The 12677-nt window shown below is 36.0% G+C and overlaps 1 protein-coding gene and 1 non-coding gene across 4 annotated transcripts in view; both read left to right on the top strand.

Moving 5' to 3' along the window:
* DRC8 (dynein regulatory complex subunit 8) overlaps nt 1-12677 on the top strand; it is a 67390-nt gene that overhangs the window by 33933 nt on the left and 20780 nt on the right. For all 3 annotated transcript variants that reach the window (XM_045509456.2, XM_010973556.3, XM_074351723.1), the window contains one exon: nt 6126-6198. In XM_045509456.2, coding sequence (XP_045365412.1) covers nt 6126-6198 — 73 coding nt within the window. The remainder of the gene's footprint in view (nt 1-6125; nt 6199-12677) is intronic.
* On the top strand, nt 3595-3697 carry LOC123614026 (U6 spliceosomal RNA). Its single transcript, XR_006721494.1, has one exon. It is a non-coding gene; the product is annotated as a U6 spliceosomal RNA (small nuclear RNA).

Here is a 12677-nt window from a genome sequence, read left to right as displayed (position 1 = left end):
CAGTTTGGGTTTGTCAGATGTTTTCTCATGCATAGCTGAGGTAATGCATTTTAGGCGAGAATACCATAGAAGTGATTTGTATTCTTCTCAGAGCATCACATCAGGGGATACTTGATGTTGATATGTCTTGTTGCTGATGTTAACCTTGCTCTCTTGGTTAAGCTAGTGTCTGCCAGGTTTCCCCCATAAAAAGAAATTATTATTTTTCCCTTTGTAATGGGTAAATGTCTTGGGAGATACTTCACTACTGTGCAAACATCCTATTTCTCCTCAAACGTTGCCCACTAATTTTAGCATCCATTGGTTGATCTTACTGGAAACAATGATTTACTGTAGTGTTTGTCAAATGCTGTTTCAGTGTTGTTTCTTAAATAGAGAATTCCAGGACAGTGAGCTTTTTGTTTATTTGTTTGTTTTGTTTGGGCAGTGAGCAGCCATTTGGCCACGTTGAATTTGGAATTACTTAGACTTTTGCAACAATGAAGTATTTTAGTCAATTAATTTAGCAAACATTTATTAAATCCTTGTTATAACCAAAATATCTGTGAGAAATACGAAAAAGGCATAGTGATTCTGGTCTGCATCTAAGTCTTTTTCTCTTTCACTACTTTTCGTCCCAAATTACTCTAACCACCATGATTTGTTCTGAGAAGATGTTATTGCAAGAGTGCTGAGAGACAGAGGCTCAGGAGTCAGAGGATGGGGACTAGCTTCTGGTTCTGCTCCATCCTAGTTATGTTCCAAAGGGTGGGTCAAATGACTTCTCCAAGTTCCAGTTTCCTTATTTTTGAAATGGGGATTATAATATGGATTGATGTGACAATTAAATGGGTGAATTTATAGAAAACTATTCATTCATTATTCAACAAATATTTATGGAGTCCTCAATAGGTGTAAGCTCCTTTTCGGTGTTGGAACACAGCAGTGAAAGGCCTCTGTCCTTATGGAGCTTGTATTTTAGAAGGAACAGACAGGCAATATACAGGTAAACATACACAATTTCAGATGGCAGTAAGTGCTATAAAGTAAATAAAACAGGATGTGGTCATAAAATGTGCTATAAAGAAAATAAAATAGGGTGATGTATTAGAGAATGATGGCTGGTTAGGTGGAATTAAACAGTTTAAGCATTCTGGTTGGGGAAGGTTTCTCTGGAGATAATTTTTGAGTTAAGATCTTTAGGATTAGGGGCCAGCTGTGTCATGAACTGGAGGAGAGCAGCTATAAAGGCGCTATGAAAGGAAGAGGTTTCGTGTGTCAGAGAAGAGCAAAAAGGACTGTGTAGCTGGGAGGAGAGTGGTATAAGGTCAAGTCAGAAAGGTCAGCAGGGGCCAAGTTATGTAGAGCCTTATAGGTCATGCAGAGGAGTTTAGATGATCAGTGCAGTTGGGAGCCCCTGAAGGGTTTTAAGAAGGGGAATTATATGCTATGATTTTCACTTTTGAAGGATTGTTCTGGCTGCTGGGAGGAGAATGGGTTGAGGTGGTTGGTCATAGCAGAAGCAGAATGACTACAGTGAGGACTGTTGCAGTGGTCCAGGCCAGAAGGAACGGTGGGCAGAGAGAAAGGTGGTGGTAGGAGGCATATCATCATAATTATTATTATTGTTTTGGGCCGAATTGCATTCCCCTCGAAGTCCTGGCTCTAATGCCTAGTACCTCAGAATATAATTATTTGAGGCTAAGGTCTTTAAAGAGATGATTAAATTAACACGAGTGCCTCAGGGCCGGCCCTAATCTAATCTGGTTTATGGCCTTAACTAGAAGAGAAAATTTGGACACACAGAGAGACACCAGAGATGCATTCATGCAGAGGAAAGACCATGTGAGGACACAGCAAGAGGGGAGCCATGTGCAAGCCAAGGAGAGGGGCCTCAGAGGAAACTCAACCTGCCAGCACCTTGATCTTGGATTTGTAGCCTCCAGAAAATAAAACCTAGTCTGTGGTGTTTTGTTATGGCAGCCCTAGCAAGCTAGTTCAGTTATGATGATGATGATAATGATGGCGGTGGTGATTTCTTCATAGTATTTATCACTGCCTGAAATTATCTCCTGCGTGTGTGTGTGTGTACTTTCTCCCACCTGATTGTGAGTTCCATGATCAGAGCAGAGACCTCGTCTGTCTAATTCTTGACAGTAACTACACTGCTTAGGGCAGTGCCCGGGCCACAGCAAATGAAAAGTAAAGCTGTCATTAAATTACTTATTTATTATATCTCTCTATGTAATATCCAACATTTTATAGAACCTTTTTCTCTGTGATACACAGGAGATCCAGAGTTCCTCATTTGAAGGCTGCAAACTAGCACATGGGGATATATAAGAAATAATACTGTAACAAGTTAGAACCAAAAGGTTTTCAGAAAGCATATTTTAGCAGTATAAAAGTGATTCTTACTTGATTACAGGGACCTTTGGAAAAAGAGGCTCTCTTTTTTGAATGGAGTAGGTCTGTTGAATAAGATTAGCTATTATTTCAGCTTCATTTCCTGGCTTTTGCAAAAATAAGGTTAGTCTGTGAAAAATGCCTTCCACAAGGGCAGCGTCTTCATTTTGCTTTCTGTTGTACCTGGCACATAGTAGTGTTTAATACATATTTATTAAATAAAATCATTTTCAAATCCTGCTGTGTTCCTTCTTAGAAACTTTTGTACTGCTCTAAACCTTCTCTCATACACAGCCAAGTGTCACCTGTTTCATAGAGGAGGTACAATGTTTTGCCTGTTCTTCCCTCCATTAGAATTACCATTGTCCTGAACTTTGTGATCTTTTTGACCTTAGACTGCCCTTAGACTGAAGACTCACAACCCAGCTCAATGCTACTGGCTCCACCTTGTGTCAGGAACATGATACTGCATCCACTGAATGCCAGCTTACCAAGAACCAGGCTGGTCCTGGCCAAATGTTTTAAGTGGTCCGATGGCTGCATACAAATTAAATGATGATGCCACTATTGGACAACTTTATTGTGACTCATTTGTTATGATATGATTTTGCCTCCATGTCTACTACTCTGTATATGGTGCAGGTACAGAGACAAATTCTTAGTATTAGCCATAATACTCCTTTTGGAGTTACTTTGTAGTCCTAACAACGTAAGGGAAAATCTACTCTGACAAAAGAAATCTCTCTGCAGATTTTAAGGACTTTAAATCAAACAGTTGGTTTTAATTTTCTCTGGAAGTACTACCAAAATTGAGGTGTTGGTAATTTTTTAAAAATCCCATGACATTGATTTAAAAGGAAGAAAGAAATTTCCAAAGGAAGAAAGATTAAAAAAATTTTTTTCACTGAAGTTGTATTCGATTTCTGCTTTGTGTATGTATTATAACACTAAATGAGTTAGTCCTAAGCATGCTGCTTGTATAGGAGATGCACCTGTCTAGAGATGCAGGGCAGAAGTCACTTGACCTGTCTGAATGAAGTCACTGGGGCTCACTGGATCAGTGGTGTGCTGGAGCGAAATCATGGTGACTTGTAGCAGCTCACAAGAGCTGATGGGCAAGTTTTTAGGAAATTTGCAAGCCACTATTAAACCTAATTTATATAAAAATAAATTTTACAAACTTACAAGTAAATTATATCAAAAACAAATATGCTCGCTTGGGCAGCACTTATACTAAAATTGGAATGGTGCAGAGAAATTATGGCCCCCGCACAAGGGTGATACATGAACTCAGGTAACGTTCTATACTTTTTCAGGTGGTTCTGTATAAAATGCAAAATAAATATTTTTATTAATAGTGGAAAAATAACAAAGGTAATAAATACTGAAAACTTACCACTTTCTAAATTATTATGGTTTAGTCTTATTTATGCTCTGGAGATGATTTTTGTCCCCTGTATGGTGAGTGTACCATGTGGTGATGGCGCATTTGTGCATCTCTTCCCAACTCTGCCTTGAGTAACGTTAGATTGGTGCCTTGAAATGGGCTGTGGTGGGGATATTTGCACAGTGGCTCCTCTGAGCGCTTCCTGGGTCACTGTGTCTTCCAGCCAGGACACTCTTCTTAACAGGAGCTCTTCACTTCTTTGGTTTGATTTTACTCTACTTACAAGCTAGTAAGTTAGCCTGTTACTGTCTCATGGATGTTGGCGCAGATGTGAGACTCCTGGGTCAGCAACAAAGGACCTTATTTAAATACGGTTAAAAATTTCTCAGAGTGGCTCAAGGGGGAATTATGTTGCTGACACAACACAATGTAATTCTAATTTTCTCTTTAGGTGTATTTCTTCTCAGTCTGACTCATTGTGGCACCTATTCCCTAGAGAAGTCTTACCCAAAAGGAGTATTACACATACAGTTAAACATTTTCTAGTAACCGTATTTTTAAAAAGTAAAAGATAAACAGGTAAAATTAATTTTAACAATATGTTTTATTTAACCCAATATATCTGAAATATTATGATTTCAACATGTAATCAATTTTAGAATTATTAATGAGATATTTTACACTTTTTTCATACTAAGTTTTTGAAACCTGTGTGTTTTTCACTTACAGCCCATTTCAATCTAGACTAGTCACATTTCCAGTGCTCCATAGCCAGATAGAGGTAGTGGCTGCTATATTGCACAGCACAGGCCTGAAATTTCTCTTTTTTCCCCCATCTCACCACCTCCCTGAAATTTCTAACCTGCAAGGGCTTTCAGTCTCTTCCCCTCCTCCCTTTCTGACCTTCCCTTTGTTTCTGTGAGGTAAGGCAGTCTTTATTCTTGTTCTTCTGAGCCTAGAGTTGAAGCACTTCTCTGATTTGCATAACAGAAGGCCTGGAAGGTTACAGAGGAGAAAAATCTGTGAATACTTGCCAAATCATATTTTTTGTCCCTGCCTCATTAACTCTTTGTTCTAATGTATGCAATAGCCAGTCTAGTTACATTAATGTATTACTACATTGATGTTAGCCAGTTTCATGGGTCATCTTTAGAGGCTTCTTGAAAGTATAATCTCTTAAAATGTTTTTAGTTTCTAGTAACAGCACCATGTTCAGATCCTGCCCCAGTGAGGGATATGGGCATGAAACACAGTGCAGATGTGTGGACACTAAGGTGCTCAGGGAGGTATGAAATAGAACTGACATGAGGACATTACATGTTTAGTGGGCCTTCAGATCAATCAGTGAACATTAAGAATTCTATCTGCCTTAGTTATGGACTTTAGGTTTTCCTCTTAAGTTGATACTCATCCTGCAGCCTCTTTAAGTGAAGAACTTAAGAATCCTTATTTAAAATGATTTCTCAGTAAAATAGGGAGTAAATACAACACCACCAATAATATCTAGAATGGTGTAAAAAAAAGTTAAATGTTCTATTTAAGTGAATATTTGTGAAATTAGCATTCAAAATATTACAAATTTTTAATCATTTTAAGTGGAAATATTTAATTATCTATTACCAATCCTTGTCTTAGTATCCAGAGAGTACTGAATATCATTTATACTTTTTTTAGGTTATTTGTTGAATTGAATTACATTACTAAGTTGCATTACATTACATATTTATTGAGTGGCTACTCGGCCAAGAGCTGTGCTTGGCAGAGATCATATTATTTGACCTTTAGAGTGCTTCCAGCCCAGTTCTAAGTGTTTCAAGGAAGACACTGTGTTTTACCTACCAGGTAGGCTCATGCACACGGAGGTTAACCTGCCCAGTCTAGCAAGTTGGAGGGCTGGGATTTGAACCCTAGCAGTCTGACACTAGAAGTCCGACTTTTAGGTACTCTGCCACTAATGTAGACTCCATAAGCCTATAAGGTGGACTTTACCATCCACATTTTACAGATGTGGAAACTGAAAAACTCAAAAGAGTTAACTAGCACTTAAAATCAGTAAGTGGATGGCATTTCTTTTTCTTACTCCCCCTCATTTCTTTTCCTTTTTTAGAACTTTTTGATTTTGGCCCAGGCAAGTCTTGCACTTGCCAGTCAGTGCAAACACTTCTTTCTTCTCTCTTTGGTTCACTTCTCTGCCTTTTCCTTTCCTCAGAAAGTATCTTCCATCCTCATGAGGCAATACTTATTGAGTGACTTTGTTTGCTATGCTGCACCTGCTCTGAAATAGTTTAGAGAAACATAGCATTTGCCTTTTCAGAGTTTATATTCTAAAACTATTGACTGCTTTTCTCCCCAGAGAGATCGGGACAATTATCAGGTCATTAGGATGCTGCCCTAGTGAAGGAGAGCTACACGATCTGATTGCAGAGGTAAGTAGGGCTAAGAAAGTTTCATTCAGCAGACTCTTTGTTTAGCTCCAGCTTCTTGTAATTAAAAAAGAAATCCTTACCAAAAACAAAAAATGCCTTAAACTACTAAATGTGCTCAGTGAAGACATTAGGACAGCTATGCGAATTAGCCAATCAAAAGGATCTGCAAGGATTAATATCAGATCTTTAAGAAATGGCTGTGACCAAGTAATGTAATGGATCAAGGAAGAACTTCACTTTAGATGTATAATCTTTATAATTAGTTGAAGAAAGGCCGTAGACACGGGACTGACTGACAAATAAGGATTTTTAAGTTCTTCACTTAAGGAGGCTGCAAAATGAGTATCAATTTAAGAGAATGCAGAAAGAGCATTGTGCAGAAAGAATATTGACAGATGAAAAGTAACTGATAAAACAGCTACATAAAATATCAGCAAAGTTATAAAGATATAAACCACACCATCAACTACTTCGACCTAACTGGTATTTGTAGAACACCACATCCAACAACCACAAAATACATGTTCTTTCCAAGTGTACATGGAATGTTCAGTAAGAGATTAAGTGCTGGGCTTTAAAACAAGTCTCAGTAGATTTTTTAAAATTGAAATTATACAGGATATATTCTCTGATAAAAAAAAATGAATTAAATTAGAGATCAGTTGAGAATAAGATCACTAGGAAATCTTCAAATACTTGAAATTAAGAAAATACTTCTAAATAATTCATGAATTGAAGAAGAAATCACAGGGGGAATCAGAAAATATTTTACCCTGAATGTTAATAAAGATACATGTGAAACTGTATGGAATGCAGGTAAAGCAGCATTTAGAGAAAAATTTACTATTTTAAATGTTTATATTAGGAAAGGCAAAAGATCTAAAATTAATTACCTAAATGCTCATATTAAGAAGCTAGAAAAAGAAGAGCAACATAAACCCAATATAAATAGAAGGAAGAAAATTATAAAGAGCAGAAATCAGCAAAATAGAAAATGGACAGTAAAACCAAAATACTAAACCAAAATACTGGTCTAAAACCAAAATACTGGTCTTTTCAAATATAAATGGTAAACTTCTAGCTAAGGAGATCAACACAAATTACCAATATCAAGATTAAAGGAGGGGTTATCATTATCCTTCAGACATTTTAAAAGGATAATAAAGAAACATTATGAACAATACTATGCCAATAAATCTGGCAACTTAGATGAAATGGATAAATTCCCCGAGAGAAGGAAACTACCAAAACTGACCCAGGAAAAACTAGAGAATTTGAGTAGCCCCGTATCAATTACCAAAATTAAATCTATAATTTAAAAATCTCCCACAAAGAAAACTAGAGATTCATATGACTTTGCTGGTTAATTTTCTCAAACATTTATGGAGGAAGTAGTACCAATTCTGTACAAAAATCTTTCTGAAAATATAGGAAAGAACACTTTGCAAATCATTTTTTTTTTATTGAAGTATAGGTGATTTACAATGTTGTGTTAGTTTCTGGTGTACAGCAAAGTGATCTAGAATATATATATATATATTCCTTTTCATTATAGTTTATTACAAGATTTTGAATATTAGTCCCTGTGCTATACAATAGGACCTTGTTGTTTATCTATTTTATATATAGTAGTTTGTATCTGCTAATCCCAAACTTCTAACTTTTTTCTCCCCTACCCCTTTGGTAACCATAAATATGTTTTCAATGTCTGAATCTGTTTCTGTTTTGTAAAGAAGTTTATTTGTATCATTATTTTAGATACCACATGTAAGTGATATCATATGATATTTGTCTTTCTCTGTCTGATTTCATTTAGTGTGATAATCTCTAGGTCCATCCATGGTGCTGCAAATGGCATTATTTCATTCTTTTTTATGGCTGAGTAGTATTCCATTGTGTATATATACCACAATCATCTTTATCCAGTCATCTGTTGATGGACATTTAGGTTGCTTCAATGTCTTAGCTATTGTACATAGTGCTGCTATGAACATTGGGGTGCACATATCTTTTCAAATTGGAGTTTTCTCTGGATATATGTCCAGGAGTGGGATTGCTAGATCATATGGTAACTCTAATTTTTAGGTGTTTTTTTTTTTAACACCTTGATTGTGGTATAATTCCTGTACAGTAAACTATACATATTTCAGATGTACAATTTGATGAATTTGGATAGATGTCTATTTTTAGTTTTTTAAGGAATCTCCATGCTGGTCTCCATAGTGGCTGCACCAGTTTATATTCCCACCAACAATATAGGAGTGTTCCCTTTTCTCCACAGCCTCTCCAGCATTTATTATTTGTAAACTTTTTGATCATGGCCATGGTATGAGGTGATACTTCACTGTAGTTTTAAGTTGCATTTCTCTAGTAATGAGTGATACTGAGCATCTTTTCATGTGCCTAATGTACATCTGTATGTCTTCATTGGAGAAATGTCTGTTTAAGTCTTCTGCCCATTTTTTGATTGGGTTGGTTTTTTTGTTGTTGTTATTGAGTTGTATGAGCTGTTTGTATATTCTGAAAACTAAGCGCTTGTCAGTTGCATCATTTGCAAATATTTTCTCCCATTCCATAGGTTGTCTTTTCATTTTGTTTATAGTTTCCATTGCTGGCAAAAGCTTATAAGTTAAATTACAAGCCTTATAAGTCCCATTTTGTTTATTTTTGCCTTTTTTCTATTGTCTTTCTATTGTAGACTGACCTAGAAGAACATTGCTACAATTCATGTCAGAGAATAGTTTCCCTATGTTCTCTTCTAGATTTATAGTATCCTGTCTTATGTTTAAGCCTTTAAGCCATTTTGAGTTTATTTTTGTGTATGGTGTGAAGGAGTGTTCTAACTTCACTGATCTACGTGCAGCTTTCCAGTTTTCCCAGCACAACTTGCTGAAGAGGCTATCTTTTCTCCATTGTATATTCTTGCCTCCTTTGCTGAAGATCAATTGACCATAGGTGTGTGGATTCCAACTCATTTTTTGAGGCTAGTATTACTCTGATACTGAAATAAGACAATTATATTACAAAGAAAAGAAACTATGGATCTTGTTAACGTAGATGTGGAAAATCCTTAATAAAATTTTACCAAATCCCTTTCAACAATATGTTAAAAAGGATAATATATCATGAGCAAATGGGGTTTATCCCAGGAATTTAAGGTTGGCTTTATATCAATCAATAGTACTTTACTGTATTAACAGAACAAAGGAGATAAACCATATGATCATTTCAATAAATGTAGAAAAAGCATTGAAAAAAGTAAATACTCACTAAAGATTAAAATATCCAACAAACTAAGAATAAAAGGAAACTTCTCAACTTGACTAAGTGTATCTACAAAAAACCTAAGGCTAACATCTTACTCCATGGTGAAAGCTCAGTGCTTTCTACCTGAAATCATGAATGCCTGTGTTTATCACTCCTATTCATCATTGTATTCGAAGTCCTAGCCAGTGCAGTGAGGCAAGAAACAATAATAAAAGATACACTGTCTGGAAAAGAAAAAGTAAAACTCTCTGTATGTTAAACAACATGATTGTTCATGTAGAAAATCGTAAGAAATTTACCAAAAAGCTATTAGAACCAGTACATGAATTTAGCCTGGTCATAGGCTATAAGGTCAACATACAAAATTAATTGTATTTCTATAAACTAGAAATTAACAATTAGAAAAATGAAATTGAGTAAACAGTTCTATATACAGTAGCATAAAAAGTGAACTAATGAATAAATTTAACAAAAGATAAGTGATACATACTTTAAAAATAGCGAACATTGTATAGGGAAATTAAGATCTAAATAAAAGGTAGATATACATGTTTGTGAATTGGAAAGCTCAATATTTTTAAGATGGCACTTTTTCTCAGATTGATCTATAGATTCAATACATTTTCAACCGAATCATAGCAAGCTTTTTTGAAGAAATTTACAAGCTGATTCTAAAATTTGAATGGAAAAGTAAAGGACCTAGAACAAATGAAATAATTTTGACAAGAACGGGCAAAGTTGGCTTTATACCACCTGATTGCAAGATTTACTATGAAGCTGCAATGATCAAGACAGTGTGATATTTGTGTACAGATACATGTATAGATCAATGAAATGGTCTAGAGAATCCAGAAGTAGAACCACACTTACATCTTTGACAAAAGTGCCAAGGTAGTTCAATGAAGAAAGGATAATCATTTCAGTAAATAATGTTGGAGCAAAGGGGCATCTGAATAGAAAGAAAACAAACTTCAACACTCTTACTCCATACACAGAAGTTAACTTGAAATGGGTCATAGAGCTGAAAATGAGAACTAAAACTATAAAACTTCTAGGAGAAAACATAGAGAAGACTAGGACATTCAGTTAGCAAAGATTTCTTAGATCAGACACAAAAAAGTGTGAACCATAAAGGAAAAACAGTGATTAATTTCATCAGAATTAAAAATTTTTGCCCTTCAAGTGACAGAGTAAAAAAACAAAACAAAAAAGTACAAGTCACAGATTGGGGGAAAATATTTAAAAAGTAATTTATTTGATATTGTATCCAGAATATATGAATGTCTGTTTCAACTAATATTAAGAAAGCAATCAACCTAATTTTTAAAATAGCCAAAGATTGAAGTAGACATTTCATAAAAGATAATGTATGAATGGCCAGTAAGCACATAAAAGATAATGAACATCTCTAGTTGTTGGGGACAATGAGATGCCACTACACATCCACATTCTAGGCTAAAATTTGAAAGTATGAACATGTTAAATGCTGGCAAACTTAAACTCTTACACATTGCTGGTAGAAATACAAAATGTTACAATCACTTTGGAAAACAGCTTGTCAGTGTCTTAAATAATATACACTTATTATACAACCTAGCAATCCCAACTGTAATTATTTACCCCAGAAAAATGAAAATACATGTCCACACAAAGACTTACAAACAAATGTTCATGATGGCACTAATCATAGTAGCCAAAAAACTGAAAACAACTTAAACGTCCATCAACTGGGGAATGGATAAATAAAAAGTACTATGGACTACTGCTTTACTCAGCAATAAAAAGGTACAAAATAGTGATACACACACAACAGGGATAAACCTCAACAAGAGTATGTTTAGTGAAGGAAGTCAAGCAAAAGACTGTATTGTGTGATTTCACGTACGTGAAATTGTAGGAAAGGCAAAACTCTGGTGTCAGAATGACTAGTTGTTGCCAGGAGTTAGAGGAGAGAATGCATCTAAGTGCAAAGGAGTTAACTTTATAATCAAAGACATCTTCTGTATCTTGATTGTGGTAGGGGTGGTGATGATCTGATGATAATATTGCCAAAACTAATTCAAACCAACACTTTGAAATGAGTAAACTTTATTGCATGTAAATTATACCTCAGTAACACAGGTAGAAAACATAAGAAAGGAATATTATGAACGACTTTTTGCTACTTCTTCAGTCAGTGGGTTCTGGGTATGAAAAGTAACTGAGGTTTAGGAATTAAGCAGAGGTCATGACTTTTGAGGGGGGTGACCATCCTTAGTCCTCTGTTCCTCCATTCTTGCCTTATTTTGATTTTTTTAAACATTTTTTATTGAGTTATAGTCATTTTACAATGTTGTGTCAAATTCCAGTGTAGAGCACAATTTTTCAGTTATATGGGAACATACATATTTTCATTGTAACATTTTTTTTTTGCTGTCCTATTTTGATTTTAGTTGTTAAACAGAATCCTTATTAGCTACTGGTCTGTTTTGCCCCTAAGCATATCATGTACTCTGTTTATCTCTGTAATTTCTCTTGCCTCCCTCTTTAACCTTACTGGTCATTATATGTGGCCTCTTAGATTCTGTGCTTAAACAGCTCTGCCTGACTCCTATTACTTGGGCATAAGGGTGGTTCCATGGTTATTAATAAGTCCAAATCCTTGTGTGCCTGTTCTAGTCAGCCATGGCACGCAGAGGAGGACCATCACAGAACTCCTTAGTGATGCCACTACCTTTCTCATAGCACATTCTTGATGTCCTTGGTGAGCAGTGCATCCTCTGAGCCTGCCCGTGGGACATAATCCTCTAGTTGGTGTTTTGATTCATAATCTGTCCATTCCAGCCCTCCCCTTTTATCAGTTTGGCTTTTTCACTCCACTCAGTGCTGATTATTAACTTGTTCCAGGTATCTAACAACCACCATAGCAGCAAGTGTGCCCCATCTTCTGTTGTCTTTGCCAAGGTATTTGATTCTGCGTCCTGAGAAAGTACCCAAAGTCAATGATTTTTTGCATATTCTGTCACATAATGCAGCCTCCTTCATCCAGCACTCTGACCAGTCTCAGGGTCCCTCCCCTTGCACCTTCTCGTTCATGCTGGCTAATTCCTTTTGCTGTTTCAGAATAGAGTCTCTTTCCCCCCTTATCAGACCAGCACTTCCCCAGCCAGGTTATTCTAGAATTTAACCCAAGTGTTCAGTTTCCTTGCTAGGCGAGGAGGTGAGGGCAGTTC

The sequence above is a fragment of the Camelus bactrianus genome, chromosome 23 (assembly GCF_048773025.1).
Source record: "Camelus bactrianus isolate YW-2024 breed Bactrian camel chromosome 23, ASM4877302v1, whole genome shotgun sequence".
NCBI lineage: Eukaryota > Metazoa > Chordata > Mammalia > Artiodactyla > Camelidae > Camelus > Camelus bactrianus.
Note: the sequence above shows the minus strand (reverse complement) of the source record. Positions and strands in the feature narration are given on the sequence as shown.